The following is an 18,020-nucleotide window of genomic DNA, read 5'->3' as shown; positions in this document are numbered from 1 at the left end:
TCCTGGGGACCTGTGTGGCTGCGTTCCTATCGCCGTTTCTCCCCCCTCCCCCAAAGGAACGGCAACAAAGGCAACATGTCTGCACAGGTTCCTCAGCAAATACACATTTTATCCTGAAACAGCTGCATCTGAGGCAGCAGAGTAGGTCCACAGAGCCGTGGGCCACCTTCGCCATGACTCGGGGTCACTTCGCCGTCTATTTGTCTTGGAGCTGTTCTTCCCTCCCTAACCTCCACTCCCGTTTCCCTGCAGGCATGCTGGCAGAGCAGTTTGTTCCGGACGGGCCCCACCTCCACCTGTCCCACGAGGACCACTGGGTAAAGCTCATGAACTGGCAGCACAGCACCATGTACCTGTTCTTTGGGGTCTCGGGACTCGTGGACATGCTGACCTACCTCATCACCCACATCCCCTTGGGGCTGGACAGACTGGTCATGGCTGTGGCAGTTTCCAATGAAGGTGACTGGGTGGTGTGGACGGAGACTTAGAGGGACGGGAGCACAGCAGATCAGAAATATTGCAAATGTAATCATCTTCCCCAGAGAACCCTAGTCTCTGCGCTTCAGAATCCTACACAGGACGTGATCCTGTGCTCTGGACGGTACGGGTGGCATGTTCCATAAAGCAGCACAGGAAAGCACGAGGCTTTTAGCCAGAGCTCTGGCTGGCAGAGCACCAACTCCCCCTGCCCGCCCAGTGCCCGCCCCGCCCCGCCCTCCGCACGAAGTACTGGCGGGGTGCCATCACGCAAGGGGGTGACCCTCTGGTTAGGGGAGAGGTTCTCCGTGCTCTACCCCAACCTTGCGCCGTCACTGTCCGGACTCCCACCCAGTGGCTAGGACACATCTCCCAACGCAACTCATCTTAACTGGATGAGAGAAAGCATGTTGTAATCCAACCCCTCATTGATTTCTGAACCTCAGGAAGAACTGAAAAGAGGTTGAATGAGGGTAAAACTGAATGTCAAGTACAAACACACAACTGGTCACAAATCAGCAACATCTCACCTTCCCACCCTGGACTGAACCCTACCTACCACAAATTCGGTAAAGAGATGTTAAGATTCATCCTCTGCTGCTTATACCCGCTTACACACAAACACATACACACACATACACACACACACACACACAATAACCTGCATCGGTTTGTTGCCCTAGATTGTCACATAAACTGACTTCCTAAGTGCCAGACAGACACTTCCTAGTCAGGCTGAAGCTGGGAACGGATCCCCTGGGGCGGGGGTGGGCCCGACAGCATCCCCTGCTCCACACAGGCTTCCTCTTGTACCACCATGTCCACCACCGGCCACCGCTGGACCAGCACATCCACTCCCTCCTGCTGTGTGCCGTGTTCGCGGGGGCTGTCAGCCTCACCTTGGAAGTGATCCTCCGGGACAACATCGTGCTGGAACTCTTCCGTACCAGCCTCGTTATCCTTCAGGGCACCTGGTTCTGGCAGGTAATTATTCAAAACCATGCTCCTCACCTGGTGCAAGGACGAAGCAGGCCCGCCGAGCGCATCCAGGAGATGCAGCACTGACACACCACTCGAAGGGGGTCAGAAGCCACTTCTCTGCCCACGCCCACCCCTGACCTACGTGACTTTAGCCATCGATATCCTGCTGACACATAAACAAGCGTCATCAACAGAGCACAGGTAGCGAGCAGGCTGAGGATTTATTTACCTGCCTGCCCTTCCCAGCAGAGCTACTGACACCACTTACAGCCTCTACTTGCTTAAAACTGTTCATCTGAAATGTGGGCCCTGAAATTTTAAGTAAGGCTACACTAAAACCAGAGCTAACAGAGCAATTTCCTGTGCAGAGGCTGTTCGATGCTAACAGAGGCATGGGAGTTGTCTGGGCAACTACAGACACTCTGGCAGCCACAGGAGGCTAGGGGGCTTCTCAGGCCCACCCAGTAACAAGGCTGGCTTCTCTGTATAATCCACCAGATCGGGTTCGTGCTGTTCCCGCTTTTTGGAGCACCCGAATGGGACCAGAAAGATGACGCCAACATCATGTTCATCACCATGTGCTTCTGCTGGCACTACTTGGCCGCCCTCTGCATTGTGGCCATCAGCTACTCGCTGGTTTACTGGTATGTCCAAAAGAAGATGACTTTTGCCAAGTATGTCCTAACCTGCCCCATCCCCGAAATGTATTACATTGCATCCTTTTTACCTCCACGCCCCACCCTTCATAACTAAGCAGTGCTAATGTCTACCACTTAATGAGGGCCAACTATATGCCAAGCTCTGTGCAAGGCACTCTGTGCCTGCACGTGAGGGTGATGAAGTCTGAGAAGTTAAAGGACCGTCTGTCTGGTCACGGCGACCTCACAGACCCAGGTTTCGAACGCAGTTCTGATGGATTTTAAGTCCGTAGTTTGAAAGGAAAAACTCTGCATTAGGCATCAGTACTGAACCGCAGTCCCTGCTGTGTCCCTGGTTCATTCAGAGCCCAACACCTTATTCCTGGTTTTGCCCTACTTCCCAGGGACATGTGACGGTCAGGTAAGACACCACAGCAGCAAGCGCTCACAACAGCGCTCGCTCTTCCGAGGTTACCAGAGTAGCTAGTAATTCCTAGGCACTGACTGTGTCCCAGCACTGTGGTCAGCACTTAAAGTGTGTAAATTACCCCACTTAATGCTCACTTTATAAAGGATGCACGTGATGTTGATAGACGGGGAAACCAAGGCTTCCAAAGACTAACTGGATCAAGCTCACCCAAGGGGTAAACGGCAGAGCCCAGCTCTTTAACCACTGCACACCCAGTCCTGCTAGTTCTGTGTCGTCAGAGCCACCTCTGTTCTTTCCTAGTTCCTGATTTCCCTACCCAAAGAGAAAGAGTTCACCCAGAGAGAGTTCCACACAGACCAAACAGAAGGGAAAGCAGGCCATGGTTTCTCTGAGTTCTCCTGCCCGGTCAGTGAATCAACAAACTGTGGGGCAGGGGAACTAAGTTGAGTCTCAGTTACATCACTGACCTTTAAGTGACTGTGAGTCCTTTCACCACCAAAGAGCGCTGTCTAAGAAATCGGAGACGCAGATGAGTCACCACAGTATTTGACAGAGACATAAAAAACATGCTCTGAGGGCCAGCGGACGCCTTCGCATCCTCGGGTGAGGGAATAAGGCAACCTGGGCTCACTCCATCTGCAATTATTGTCTCCCCATTACAGCTTCCTGACACGGGTAAAGAGGCCTGGAGACAGAGAAATCATTGGGATTCACAAGCTGAAGTCAGATCACACCTACCAGAAGATCCTCCTGAGCGGCTCTGATGAGGACTAGGGCGGCCATCGGTCACCAACGGAGGACGGAGTGTCCTCTGGGGGCACAGCTGGTGGTCAGTGGGGCAGCTCCCTTCCTTCACTGAAACCCCCATTGTGATCCACTCTCAAGGGTCTGTATATTTGCATCTGCTCATTTAACCAACTGAAGTCTCTGCTGCTGTGGTATACTTTGTAGAGAAAAACGAAGCCAGCCTTTATTTGTGTCTCAGTGTGAAGAGAACTCAGACTCTGAAAGTTTCAGAACAGGAAGTGACCTCATGGGTGAATTCAGAATGTGAATCCAGCAGAATTTACTGCTTTTGATAATTTAGCCCTTTTGCCCTCAAGAAGGCAGGTACTTTCTTATCAGAAGGTGAATGACAGAGCCTTTATTTTAGAGATATAATTCTAATCCGTATTTTTTAAAGTAAAATAATTCACGAGCTTTGGTATTTTTAAACATGACTTGCTAAGCATCTCCTAACTAATCATAACGTTCCGGAGTACTGCAATACCACTCACTGTTGATAAGTGATGAAGTTGGGCCAAAGGTGATTTTTTTGGTTAAATCAGGAAGCTAGTGAGTGGTCCAGCTGAGAGCTGGAGCCCAGATATTCTGACTTCTCAAAAGTACCCTAGTAAGAGGGTGCTGACAGGAAACCTCTATAATGAGGTGGAGAGAAAAATGTCAGGTTATGGAAGGCCTTGAATTTCAACATAGCTGAAAGCAAAAGATAAGAATCCTGCAAAGGACGTGAATCTTGCACTAGTGACATAAAGTCTTGATACGCGAATCTTGGTTCTGGACCTGTTCTTTTTTTTTCTTTACGTTTCGTTCAACAAATATTTATTAATCATCTGCTTTGCACCAGCACTGAAATGGTTGTAAGGATTAACGAAATATGTGTCCAGCAAAGAATTCACAGTCTAAAGGGAGAGATATAAGCAGTTATGTGCACGGTGACTGGTGCCCTAAGGGGTAAGTACAGATACCATGGGAAACGAAGGAGGGGAGGAGAAGGTGTGTGTTTGGGGGGTGCCCTACAGAAAAGCACATTCCAGGAACAGAGAATCCAGGCACAAAGACAGTGAGAGTACGAAAGAACGCGGACGGCTCATCAAGCTCTGTAAACTGGTAGAAGTGGGTTAGGACAAATCTGAAAGGTCATAGGGACCCACAGTGCCATTCATTTGTACAGTATTTCCCAGACCTTAAACTGCTTTCTATCTCGTTTGACTCTCACAACCACCTGTACTGCAAGAACATCAGGGCTCTTCAGAGAACCGGATCAGCCTAAGGCCACACAACCACGAAGTCCTAAAGCCAGCCTTCAAGTAGGACTCAGAGGCCAGCTTCTCTCCCGCTATGCCCTTCGCTACTTCACACCAACACGGCAGGGATCGGCTGTGTGACGCACGTATGCTCTTTGGAAGGAATGCTGTACTTACACGAAGGGCAACCTCCCACGGTCAGCCAGCATCTCAGGGTCGAAGCCACATCTTAGGGATTAAGCATGAGCTACTTGAAGACACTGAATTTTGAGAAGAGAACCCGGGAGCCCCCTTTCAGGACCCACTTTGGCCTGCCTGCTGAGTAGGAACCCAAATGTTCATTTAGCAAGTCCTGAATGAAGCATGTTCTATCCAGCAAGTTCTACTGTTGGCCATTAATGTAAAACGTGTTCTTGCCTCAGGGACTGGAGATGGGAAGAGGGAACACAGTCGCAGGTTTACTTTCACAGTAAAGATCTCCATTTTAGATTTTTTTTTTTTTTTTTTTTTTTTTTTGGTGGTACGCAGGCCTCTCGCTGCTGTGGCCTCTCCCGTCGCGGAGCACAGGCTCCAGATGCACAGGCCCAGTGGCCATGGCTCATGGGCCCAGCTGCTCCACGGCACGTGGGACGCCCCCAGACCGGGGCACGAACCCGTGTCCCCTGCATCGGCAGGCGGACTCTCGACCACTGCGCCACCAGGGAAGCCCTCCATTTTAGATTTTTAAAGTGGGGAGGGGACAGAACACTTTAAGGAAATGCAGCGTTTTCTAGACAGTGAGGGGCTGAGGTGTGACGGTCAGATACAAAATATTACAGTTTGTTCTGATGCACCTGACACAGCACTGTTTGGTATACCTTCATGGAAGTGATCAACCCGCATAAATATTCTCAGACGTGGTGACAAAGTACAAACCGATCACAATGCCATTCACCAAATCTAGTCTCAGATACATGGTCTGAATAATTTCACCAGCCTCTGAGCCTCTGAACCAGGTTCTTCTGGAATGGTTCCCCACAAAACACCCACCAGCTACCATGTCTCTACAAGACCCCTGAGGTCTGCACGCAAGGAACCATGCCTGGTGCAAATGCCGGTGGTGTCACCCAAGCAGCTCCGGCAGGGGGTGCCATCCTCTGGGACCCAAGGGCAGGCTGGGCAGGAAGCACCGGGTCACACTTGCCACCGGCATCCTGAAAGTGACCCGCGGGCTAGGATGTAAATATCTGCGGGCACCCAGGAGACAGGCAGAGTCAAGTGACTTCAGCAAATAAGAGTGGAGCTTAGGGTTGAGGCTGAACAAACGATGAAATCATTCGTTAAGTAAATTCAAAAGGGATTTGTTTTAACCAGCAGTAAATGCCAGAGCCAGGATCCCTCAAGTTTCTACCTCTTTCTCGTTTGGAAACCGGCACACGGGCTTTTCGCGTGACATGTGCTCGAGGAAATAATGCCATGCAGACGTGCTCTCCTCCACTCAGGTCAAAAACCAGTCTTTCCTTCCCTGCAGTCTCCGCCTCTCCCCATTACCAATCTTATTTCTGTGCCAGCCTTCTACCACCCACCAAAAGCTCAATCTCACCCCCGCCAATTCACCTCTGCTCTTTATAATCCAGGCTTACCACTCCCGGCTCCGGACGGTCCCCACGTCTCACCAGGACACATCACAGCCACGTCCCCACAGGAAGGCAGCAGAAAGGGCACCTGAATTAAAAGACTGCACTCGCAGCTTGGTTCTCTTTAACTTCAACTCAGGCTTGGATTTTCTCAGTTAGAACACGGATGGTCATGTCTATTTTACCGAACTGCTTTACGAATCAAATGTCTGTGTACCCAGTGAGCCACTCTTTCTCTGCACCATTGCAACTTGCCTGATCACTCAGCTTCCACCCAGCAACCCCTCCAAAGGAGGCCACTCCAATTCTTTGCCCTCCAACTCCACTTCCTCACAGAGACCCCATCAAAGATCATCACTGAATTTCCATGAGTTAGAGATACATTTTTAATAATCTGGATACTTTCAAAAAAGACAGGGAAGTCCTGTCGTTACAGAAAAGCTTCACCACCCAACCCCTGCTCCAATACGAAAGAGGCATACTGTCGATAATCAGTGCTTTTAGTTACATTTTAAAATATTCTGAGTTCTGCCTATAGCTCGATGGAGGCTGAGAACCATGAAGCAGCCAGGAGCAAACGACTGTAAACCCAGACTCACCTCCTCTGTGGCTGGTGCCGCCTCGTGGCTGCACCCACCCCCTACCCCTTCTCCCCACCTCTACTCTGGAGCAGAAGCGAGCAAAGTTCTACTTAATAGGTGACATTTCAGGCTTGAGGCCGTGTGGTCTCTATGACAACTACTCAGTTCTGCCTTCTAACTGAAAGCAGCCATAGGCAGTACATAAATGAATGGGCACGGGCTGTGTTTCAATAAAGCTTTATTTACAAAACTGGGTAGCCAGCCCAAGGGGCATGGCTTGCTGACTCTTGCTCCGGAACAAAGCAAAACGCATCATCTCTGAACTACAATAAAGCCTGTGCTGCAAAAGCAGCACCTCTGCTGGCGTCTGCCTGCTCTGTCCGCTGGCCCTGGACTCGCGTGGGGACACGCTCGATAAGGGGGTCTAAGTCTGCAGGTGACGGTATGGACCACAGTCAAGATCCTGACAGCCCGTCTTTAAGAGGGGCCGCCAGACTAATCCCATTTCAGGTGGGATCACGTGACCTCACTTCCCATGTTTCTCCCCCACCTCACGGCCTCTCTGTTACCATGCAGAGATCAAGTCAGCCTCCAACTTACTAAGAATCTTGCTCTTCTCTCGTTCTGGTCAAAAGAATAAATAAGCAGTTGAGGGGGAGGGGGCGAGCTAAGCCCAGGTTTCTACTTGATAAGGACGTACAAGATGTTCTCTAAAACAATAAGTTACATAAAAACGTCTGGACACAGAGCTCCTAACTAAGCCACCAGCCACAGAGAAGACCAGAGCTAAATAAACCCCGCACAGCACCAGCCTCGTCTGCCGTCTGCACACCTTCTCGCCGTCTGCCCATCCTCAGAGCCTCACCCCAGGGGACAGCTGGGCTTGTGTGGCCACGGCGCGCTCACACGACCCCACCAGAGAAGCTTCTCCCGGACCAGACAGAGCAGACCTCGGCACCCCCGCGCACCTGGTGCAGCGCACTCCCCGCCGAGCAGCAGCCGGCCGCCGTGGCCCCTCCGCTGGCCTTTCTCAGGCAGGCGTGCCCGGGGGGTGGTGCGCCACCCGCTCCTCCCTTCAGCCAGAAGCCGGCCGGGTGTGGCTTTTGCGGCCACCGTCTTCTTCCCTGAGAATCACTGCTGTTCAGGCGCCTGTTTAGGAGATGGGGCCGTGGTCACGACGACCGTGGGGACGGCTTTGGAGGAACCAGAAGCTGTTCCTTGTTGAAGGTGGGACGCGGGGACAGTCTGGATGCGCACCTGTTTGCAGAAAGAGTGTCTGGTCGGCAGACTGCCCGCGGCCCGTCAGCTGAGGACGAGCAGCACGGGGCAGGAGGGCAGCCCGACACGCGCAACGGGTGCCCGGACCTCACCTGTGTGGCCTGACCCTGCTGCTGGAGCTGCTGCAACTGCTGGGCGGTGAGGAAACTAACCGGCTTGTTGCCAGCAATGAGCTTCGTGCCTGCTGGCATGGTGGTGAGGATGATGTTGCGGCCCAGCCCGCCAAGGCTGCGGAGGGGAAGCAGGAGTGAGGCATGGCCGGGCCGGGCCAGCATGAGGCCAGGTCTGGGGCCAGCGGAAAACCCCGGCACCCTGGACTGAAATGGAAACCGGCTGCCGAGACCACCTTTCTTCCAGCTTCTATGCTTCCCGTGTCAGAGAAGAGAGCAAGGCCAAAGGCTCCCAGCGCTTTGGATGAAATGGCCCTGTATCCGCTCCGCGACCAGCAGGAGTAACGGACGGGGCCCTAGCAGGTGTGCACTCCTGACCAGAAGCCCAGCCCTGCCAAGGCAGCCGTCCTGAGAGCAGCAGACTTATCTCCTCATGCCCTCCATCCCCATCTAAGTCAGAGCCACGAGACGCCCAGGCCCCCAGGAGGCCCTCACCTCTGAGCCATCCCAGCCCAGGGCTCAGACATCGAGGCGAGGCCTTCCCTAACGCCCATGCTGGGGACTGCCCCCAGCTGTGTCACGCCCACCACCCCCATCCAGCTCCGCCTGTGTCCTCCCCCTTGCTTTCCCTAGAGCACGTCACCGGCCACACAGTACTTTAACTCACTATTCCTCTCCCCACTCACCCTACAGTATAAGCCTGAAAGCAGCACCAACTTCTGTCTGTTTTAATCACTGCTGTACCCACAGCACCTAAAACAACGCGGGTGCTCGAGACTCACTGCTGAGCACAACGGAGGAGCCCAGGAAACCAGCCGCCTTCCCCTGCATGTCTAGGTGTCCCCCCACGGCCGCCCGCCCAACCCTCCACAGCACTTACTTGGCTCCAAGGTTGCCTTTGATGATGGGGGCTGTGACCACACCCTTGCCCTTCATGGGCTGGCTAATGACAGAGAGCGGAACTGTGATCCGCGTAGGCAGCTTCCCCTAGAGAGAAAAAGCAACTAGGTTTACGGAAGAAAAGACCGCCACGCAGCGTCACCCAGCGCCACCCAACATCACCCAGTGCCACCCAGCTGCCATGAGCCTCCTCTCTCCTGCCTCAGGAAGCAGAGCAGCCGCACGCACCTGCCGTCATCAGGGCAAGACATGTGCCTGAACCACCAAGGAAAGCGTGTGTCCACTTCGGCACAGTATGAGCCTGAGCTCCCAGAGGGGAGGGTCTTACTCATCCACGTACCCCCAACACCGGGGACACAGCCAGGTAGAGGAACTGAGCAAGGACAGAGGCACTCAGGAGTGAATACAGCAGGTGCATAACTGCTGCTCCCCTCGAGCAGGCGCACTGCTGGGGAGCACACAGCAGGACACATTCCCCGAGTGCTCTGCTTCTCCCAGAGGTAAGGGAGGTTAGTCAGCGAACACTAGCAATAAACTCAACCACATGACAAGTCCAACCCACAGCTAATAAGAAGGCCCAGAGGAAGAAAAAAGGAGCTGGAAAGACCTGGTATCTTTGGGATTTCATGATGGCTGGGGTTCGGCCACTACACTAGCCCATTTGTAGGTTGCCTGGTTTTTAACCCTTGGTTGATGATAAAATTTATATACAGTAGGATCCTGTGTACATACAACTTTAAAAAAATGATTCAAGAGGGGCAGCTAACAAGATGCAAAGAAAAGGAATCAACATTTCCCACAGGCAAGCTGGTTCTAAAGAAGCCAGGCATTCAGGAGGAAAACTGTATACCAGGGCACCACACTGATCTCCACAGCTGAGCTCAACTGCAGCCCCTTAGAAAGCACGGAAAGATGTCAGTGGGCAAGAGAACACGGCCAGATGGGGCCTCCAAGGGAACCTACTAGGGTTGTACTGTCGTCTTAAGAATCCCTAGTGTTGAGAACAAGACCGCTTCAGACCAGCCGTCCACCAACTTGTGTCCCTCCATGAACTAGCCTACCAGCTGCCTAGACAGACAGACAGGCAGCACCACTCAGTACTTCCTGCCCCACCAAATGCGCTCCGGTTACAGTGACCCTGATTGATGACAACAGGGTAGATACCTCTGGATTCACCTTCCTGTTTCAGAAGGACTCAAGAGAAACAAAAGTGCATCAAGTAAGCACCGTCTCCTCGCTTTCTTATTTTAACTTCTCTGATACGAGAACCCAAACAAACATTTCCTTCAAAGCGACGCTGCACTTCAGGGTTGGCTGGTTGGCTTTACTACCATGTAGGTCCTCCTTCCTCCCACTAATCCTCTGGATTTTATCCAAATTAGTAAGGTTTTACTATATTGCCTGCTTAGAAAAGTAAACTGTATTTTATACCGTCCAGATGCACCCACCATACAGAACAGTGCCCCTTATCTAGAGGTCAAAGAATAAACACATGCACCCAGAAACACACCTGTTGATATGGAAATTTGGTTTATGATAAAGGTAGTACCCTCAAGTTAGTGGGGACGAGGTATACTAGTCATTGATGTTGGAATAATTTGAAAAATATGAGACCTATACCACATGCCATTCACAAAAATATATTTCAAATGGATTTCTCAATTACACTTTTTTTAAACTCTAAAAATATTTTACGAAAATGAGGGCTGACATCTTTATAAGCCTGGAGTAAGAAAGGCACAAGACACGAAACCTAGGAGCCGTAAAAGAAAATGTTGATGGATCTCATCAGATAAAATACCTGCAGAGCAAAAGGCTTCACATGCAAGGTTAAAAATTGACAGACTGGAAGAAAATATTTTCTACACATACAAGAACTAACATGCAGAAGATACAAAGGCTGGTGCCAGCTCACACAATACGAAAAGGCCAAATACCCCAGAAGAAAACTGGCAAAGACTGATTCACCCCTGGAGAGCCCATGCCAACCTCTGGACGAATGGCTGCCCATCCTCACTAACGATCCAGGAAACAGAAAAAGAACTCTCTTTTTACTACTAAGATAGGGACATAAAGTTTAAAAAAACAGGATATCCAGCACGAGGTTAGGGTATGAGGGAAACAGGAAACTAGCTGATGGGGGGAGTGTAGGCTGGTGTGGCCTTTCTGCTAATACAACTGGAGTATCAGAACTTTCAATGTGCACCTCCCCGACCCATGCCAGGAACCTCTGCTCCTGAAATACTGATACATGTTCACATACACAAACATGCACTGTAGCAATGTTTTTAACAAGATACTAAGTATCATAGGATCTGGAATGAGGCCCAAGACACATTTTTAAATATTTAAATAAAGCAAATCACAGACTGAGGTCTCTCATAGAGATTTTAAAACCACGTAAATATATACGACAATGCCCAGAAAAAGAACTAGGAGGATAAATGCCAAAACACGACGAGTGATGAGCCTCACGAAAGGAGAATCGGAGGTGGTAAGAGGAACTTCATACCTACTCCGTGTACCTCTGCACTGTTTTACTTTTTTTTTTTATAACATCTTTATTGGAGTAGAGTTGCTTCACAACGTTGTGTTAGTTTCTGCTATATAACAAAGTGAATCAGCTATATGCATACGTATATCCCCTGCACTGTTCTACTTTTATGAGAACGTATGCCCATGCTACACTTTTGTAAATTTGTCTCAGAATTAAACAGCAAAGTATTTTAGTAAAGAAGCCTGTTTGGGTCAGAGGAGGAGACAGACTCCCAACAAGAGAAGCTTCCCAAGCAGAAGGGCTGGTCTCCACCACCAATGTTACTCACAGCCTGGGACGTGGAAACAACCGTGGTGCTGACGGGGACCTGCCGCACAGCAGGGGCTCCCGTCCCGATGCTGATGGGGGTGCTGGAAGCCCCAGAAGCCACGGCCACAGTCTTGGACACGGCAGCATTCACACTGGGCAAGGACACCGCGGACGTATGGACAGTTCCAGACCCACTGGCCACGGAGGACCCTTGCTTGGCATGGGCTGCGACCGTGATGGTCGGGCCTGCTTTGGGGGGCATCACCCCCAGGCCCTGCACGATGCGGATGGTGGCGGCTGGTTTGGCTTCAGATGAGGCCACTGTGTTTTTCCCCTTCTGGTCAGCCACACTCACGCCAAGCGCTGGCATTAAGCGAAAAGCTGAACTCGAGGCTTCTGTTGGCTTGAGGTCAGGAGTCACTTTGACCACGGTGGTCCCTGGTGGAGTGGATGAGGGGGCACTGGCTGGACTGGCCTTGGCAGGGCTGTCAGCTGCGTGGACTGGGTTGGAAGTGACGTGTAAGGTAGCGGAGATGCCTTTGCCTGTGGGGCCGCTGCCTGTCCCAAAGAGGTCCTGGGTCAGTTTGACTGTGGTGACCTGGGACTTGGCCAACGTGGCCATCATGTCTGGAGTGATCCGCAGAACAGTCTGGCCTTTGGCGTCCGTGGTGATGGAGGAGGGCGGTAGCCGCAGCACATCCTTGCCCTGGATACAGAAGTTAGTGGCTGTGAGTGGGATGCTGCTGCCCGTCTGGGGCTTCACGCCGAGCTGCCCAGTGATTGCCACCTGGAGGGGAAGAACAGCACTGACAAAGGCGTTCGCGAGGCTGAGCTGCTTCCAGAGCGTGACTGGGGGAACCTCCACTGCGGGAAATGTGGGTCTCATGTATTTTTCTAACTTTCTATTTTGAAAAATGGAAGACATTCGCCAAAGCAGAAAACAGTCTAACAAATCCATGCACCCATCACACAATTTCAAAAGTTATCACTTGGCCAATTTTATCTATCTTTCCCCACTCTTCAGGGAGCTGGGGTGGGGAGAGGGAGGAGTTGGAATATTTTAAAGTAAACCAATAAGTATCATTTTGCTGATCAACACATTCGTCCCTGAGTATCCAGGGCTGCTCAAGTCCCTGACATAAAATGGCACAGAACAGTCGGCCCTCCGTACCTGCGGGTTCAAAACCAAAATTCCGTCAGTGGTTGGTTGAACCCGTGGAGGCAGAACCCGAGGAAAGAGAGGGCCAACTGGACTTCTACATGTCTCTAACCTAGAAGAGAACTTCTAAATGTAAAAGTAATCCCCTATCATCACCACATAATCACCTGTAAATCACTAGTATTTCCCCTACAGTCTCAAAAACGCCTCACTGTTGTGCCGACCTCCACTTTGAGGCAGCAGCAGGGCCCGGCACTAAAGGGCATGAGCCCCGGGGCCAGACTTCCCAGGTTCACATACCAACTCCTACCTACGGCCAATGTCCACGTGCAACAGGTGCGATCCTTCCAGGCGGGGGACTCTGTGTCTCGTGAGCCGTCCCCCCTCTACTGGGCCACTCATGCCATCGGTCGAGTTCACTCACTATCCATGTCCACTGAGTGGTCACTTCTCAGGCCTCGTCTCACTGCCCTTCACACGCCTGGTGCTGCTACGGACTTCGTGAGCACACTTTCCTCTCAGCCTGTCCCAGTCTCCGCACCACAGTGTTTCCTTCTGTTTCAGTGAATGATAGTACCGCCCACCCAGTCACTCAAGCCAAGAGCCACAGGGTCATTCCTGACCCTGTCCTCAAACCACCAGGAAATCACACTGCTCTACCGCCAGGCCCTTGCTCGAAGCCCAGCCCACCGCCCACCTGCACGGCTGCGACTCCCTCCCAACTGGCTTCCCTGCTTCCGCCCTTGGCCCCTAAAGTCCATTCCACACAAAAGCAGTGGAATGGACTTTAGATTTCTTTAAATGTAAACTAGGTCAAGTCATCCTGGCTCACAATCTTCCGATGGCTCCCATCACATTTAAATTAAAAGCAAAGTCTGACGTGACTTAACCACTGGCAACCTCGCCTTCTAACACCTGCGCACTTGCTCACGGAGCCTCCAACAGCGTTCCTGTCGTTCCTCAAACATTCCCAACTCGAGGCCTTTTCACGTGCTGTTCCCATGCCTGGGATGCCTGACCCCGGACAAGCACGGTTCCGCACACTCTCCAGCCTCGCTCCCCACTCTCACAAGCCTTCTCCCTAGAGAGGTGTTCTCTATGACACTAGGAGCCTCAGGAAGGCAGGGGCCTGGTCTGGGTGATGCACAGACTCAGCCCCCAACACCCTGCACAGTGGCCGGCACACAAAAAGCACCCAATAAACATCTGATGAAAAAAATAACGTTGCTTCATCATTAGTGGTCCCATTTCTTCAACAGTAAAACAGGGATAACAAAAGTGCCTGCCCTGTGGTGTTATGAGAATGACATTCAAGCTATTCTATAGGGTTTTAGCTAAGTAAATTCACGAAGAGTCTACTCCAGATCAAGAAACTCAGCTACTTAACGCTGAATTACATGGACAGTAACAGGGGGAAAAAAAAGACCTCTTTGGCACCTACCAAGCTTGCACTGCCCTTGCTGGAAACTCACGCTTGAAATACCTACGAACTAAGGATCAAAGGTCACAAGCCACTAAGATCTCCAACTATCCTCTGATTCTAGACAAAGGAGTCAGACCCACCCGGACAGCCGTGCACCTACCTGCTTGATAATGTTCTGTCCTGTGACGTTCTGAATGACCGCAGTCGCGGGGGTGCTTGGAGCAGAGCCCCCAGGAGAACTGGTGGCCGGCTTGCTCGCAGGGTTGACTGTGGCAGGGAGACTTGTCACCGTGAGCCCCGCCGGCCCCAGTCGCTGCACAGTGGCCGCCGCAGTCTGAGCTTTGACTGGAACGGTGGCCATTACTGTCTAGTTCAGGGCAGGAGGGCAAGAGCTTAATTAGACACTAAGCCGCAGACCAGCACGTGGAGTGGTCTCCACCTGTCACCACCCAGGAAGCGTTCCTGTAAGAGGGCTTCTAATCTAACAATGCCGAGGGCGCACTACCCTCTAAAATGAACAGTGCGGAGTTCTTACCCTTAGGCAGAACATCTTAACTTTCAGGAATACTTTCTCATTTAACATCTCACTTCACCCCTACACACTGAGGGCAAACATTATACCCCTTTTACAGCAGAGGGACCTGAGGCAGGAGATCCCTGTCTAAAGCACAGCAGTTAGTGGCCTGGCTAAGCCCAGAGGCACAAGGGAAGGAGCCTGGGACCTAGAATCACAGGCCTGGATTTACATCCCACCTCTGTCTACCAGGGTCCTGATGTCACAATCCTGCGTACATCACTAAACTTCCCAAAGTTCTGATTCCCGACACGTATTCAATAAAACAAAACTGATAACTTGCTTACCAGGCTTTGAACGTTAAATGAGCTGTTGTGATAAACATCATCGTCAGCAGCAGTAACCTGGGTCCTGGGTCCTGACCCAGACTGCCTGGCAGACTCATCACCCCGGCCCCTGGGCCCCGTCCCTCCTTACCTGGGGCCCGCCTTTGGCCTGCACAGCCGTGGCCGGCACGCGAATCTGTGGTCCTGCTGTCATCTGTGGCAGCGTCGGTGCCGGCCCCGCTGACTGAGTCGCAGCAGGAAGGCTGGGCTGGGCCACCACCCGCACTTGGGGGAGTCCAGCCGAGCCGGAGTGGCTCACGACACGGGCAGCAGCCTGAGAACTCGGTGGAGTCTGGCTGGACGCCGGGGAGAGCATGGTTCCCAACTGCGGCATCGTTGGCGAAGACACGAGAAGAACACTGTAAAGAACACACAGGGAAACAACACAGACAACTTAGGACACAGATTCAAAAGAACCCTGGAAGGAGAAAGCTGGAGAGGAAATGGAAGCGCTCACCCCGAAGTGGATTTCACGGGTTCCGAGACAGTCGTGGGGCCACTTTTGTTCACTGACGGCACAGGCGGGGGGGATATGGGCGTGGCGGGCAGAGCAGGAGTGGTGGGGGTCACAGGCGTGACTGGGGTGGGGGGCATGCTGGAGTCGCTGAGGCTCAGCTGGCTCTGCTCAGAAGGGCCAGCGCCGAGGACCTTCACCGAACCCTCCTTGCTGCTGGACTTCTGCACAAGGACGGGGAGCGCACGGACGCGGGCGTGAGCAAGGCCCACCGGGATGCCACAGCCCCTCTGCCGCCATCCCGTGAGGTCACTTACCACCTTGGATGGGGGCTTGGGTTTTTGCTGAAGGGCTTTCCTGGCTTTAGCTGCAGCTGCTTGGGCCTGGTGGATCCGCTCTGTGGACAAGAGTGGGAAGCTTCAGCAACAGCTTACCCTCAGCACAGTGTGGAGGGTGGTCCTACCAAGAGCCAGGGCGCTAAACCGCCTCTACAGCTCTGTCCTCCCGCATGCCAATGAGAAGGAGTGGAGCTGGGGCAGGAGGGCAGAGGCAGCCCTCAGCTGGCTGGGCACACACCGAACTCTTCCTCGCTCCGGTCCCGATGCAGGTAGATCCACAACTTCCGTCCGATGTCGTACTTCACACACGGGTCCTTCTCGTAATGCAGCCGATCCAGGGCACCACTCACCACTGTATTCACCTGAGACCCAGGACAAAGAGGAGGAAGGACCACGCAGGCTCAGACTCGGGGAAAATCCCTGGGTGAGAGGCACAGCCAACACACACATCCCACCTCCCAATGGCTAACCCCATCACTCGGCAAAACAAGAAACTACGAGTCCTGAGAGATGGAGGTGCTGTGCCCCGAAGATGGTGAGCTGAGAGAAGGAGAGCCTCGCCAATGGCAAGGTCGAGGGGCAGCACTGCTCTCCTTTCTCAAGACGACCTCCTTTCCTCTCCATCAGTTTTTTTTTTTTTTTTTGGCTGCGCCGCACGGCTTGCAGGATCTTAGGTCCCCGATCAGGGACTGAACCTGGACCCTCAGCAGTGAAAGTGCCGGGTCCTAACCACTGGACCACCAGGGAATTCCCCATCAGTTTTTTTAAATTTTATTTTTACGTTATTCTATCTGGTATCTCCTTGTAAGCTCCCTTAAATCCATCCTGGAACAAAACACGAGCAGCCCTTCCCCTCCTACCTGAGTGCTGGTGACGTCTGGAGCCAGGAACTGGGAGTCCTTGAGCAGCTCGCAGATCTCCGCCCGCGTGCCCTCCCCGTTGGGCAGCCGGGCCGCCGCGTCGCGAACTGACACCAGAAACAGCAAAGTCCGAGCGTCAGCAGGGCTCCCCGGGAGAGCTGTCCCCCAACTGCTGACCAGCAGCAGGTGGACATGGCCCTCTGCAGGCAGCTTCTTCCACACCCTTCACACTTTCAGCCAAGGCTGAAGACCCAGGATCCCTGAGAGTTCAGTGCGTCCAGGAACTCAGGCAGAAAAAAGTTACAACTGTAACTGAAATTCAGCATTTCCCTCCATTGTGAACCAAGGCTGGCATAACCTTTGTTGGCATATGTTGCCAACCATATGATGGCAGTGCCATGATGCTGTAATGGAAATCAGACGTTTTCTTATCACAGCACAGCTGCTGCGGACAACCCAAAATATTATTTCCACTCATCACTAGCTGGGAACTAGAGGAGTCAGAAGACCTGCCACTAGATCTTGTCATTTTTTTTTTTTTTTTGCAGTACGCGGGCCTCTCACTGTTGTGGCCTCTCCCGTTGCGGAGCACAGGCTCCAGACGCGCAGGCTCAGCGGCCATGGCTCACGGGCCCAGCCGCTCCGCGGCATGTGGGATCTTCCCAGACCGGGGCACGAACCCGCGTCCCCTGCATCGGCAGGCGGACTCTCAACCACTGCGCCACCAGGGAAGCCCAAAAACATACATTTCTGCACCATAAATCTGTTTTAATATTCTGATAACAATTTCAATATGACTGGTTTCTTTTGTAACTCTGTGCATCTTATTTTAGGCATTTAAAAACTTAATTCTGAGAAGGGGTCCAGAGTTTACCAGACTGCCAGCAATCTGTGGCACAAAAAAGGTTAAAAACCTCACCTTTGTAGGAATCCTAGCCTGGAGGAAGCAAATTCCGACACCTAAGCTAACTGTTTAGCAGCCTGTGAACAGTTCCTGAAGGAAGGTAAACATGAGCCCAGACCCCAGGGAGGAAACACGGAT

At 52.3% G+C, this 18,020-nt stretch overlaps 2 protein-coding genes across 11 annotated transcripts in view; one reads left to right on the top strand and one right to left on the bottom strand.

Annotated features, from left to right (window-relative positions):
* The window catches only part of TMEM45B (transmembrane protein 45B), a 30,701-nt gene extending 26,626 nt beyond the window's left edge, over positions 1–4,075 (top strand). For all 3 annotated transcript variants that reach the window (XM_027093010.1, XM_027093011.1, XM_027093009.1), the window contains 4 exons: positions 253–459; positions 1,277–1,461; positions 1,957–2,102; positions 3,189–4,075. In XM_027093010.1, coding sequence (XP_026948811.1) covers positions 253–459; positions 1,277–1,461; positions 1,957–2,102; positions 3,189–3,300 — 650 coding nt within the window. In that variant the 3' untranslated portion in view covers positions 3,301–4,075. The remainder of the gene's footprint in view (positions 1–252; positions 460–1,276; positions 1,462–1,956; positions 2,103–3,188) is intronic.
* A 2,466-nt stretch (positions 4,076–6,541) lies between these two features.
* Positions 6,542–18,020, bottom strand: part of NFRKB (nuclear factor related to kappaB binding protein) — a 36,332-nt gene continuing 24,853 nt past the window's right edge. For all 8 annotated transcript variants that reach the window (XM_027092957.1, XM_027092954.1, XM_027092955.1 and 5 more), the window contains 10 exons: positions 16,979–17,085; positions 16,357–16,480; positions 16,098–16,177; positions 15,784–16,004; positions 15,418–15,685; positions 14,587–14,793; positions 11,864–12,631; positions 9,019–9,125; positions 8,121–8,256; positions 6,542–8,007 (listed from right to left, as the gene is read on the bottom strand). In XM_027092957.1, the coding sequence (XP_026948758.1) occupies positions 7,882–8,007; positions 8,121–8,256; positions 9,019–9,125; positions 11,864–12,631; positions 14,587–14,793; positions 15,418–15,685; positions 15,784–16,004; positions 16,098–16,177; positions 16,357–16,480; positions 16,979–17,085 (2,144 nt within the window). In that variant the 3' untranslated portion in view covers positions 6,542–7,881. The remainder of the gene's footprint in view (positions 8,008–8,120; positions 8,257–9,018; positions 9,126–11,863; positions 12,632–14,586; positions 14,794–15,417; positions 15,686–15,783; positions 16,005–16,097; positions 16,178–16,356; positions 16,481–16,978; positions 17,086–18,020) is intronic.

The sequence above is a fragment of the Aethalodelphis obliquidens genome, unplaced genomic scaffold (genome assembly GCF_003676395.1).
Source record: "Aethalodelphis obliquidens isolate GAN/ISIS:26980383/991018 unplaced genomic scaffold, ASM367639v1 scaffold82, whole genome shotgun sequence".
NCBI lineage: Eukaryota > Metazoa > Chordata > Mammalia > Artiodactyla > Delphinidae > Aethalodelphis > Aethalodelphis obliquidens.
Note: the sequence above shows the minus strand (reverse complement) of the source record. Positions and strands in the feature narration are given on the sequence as shown.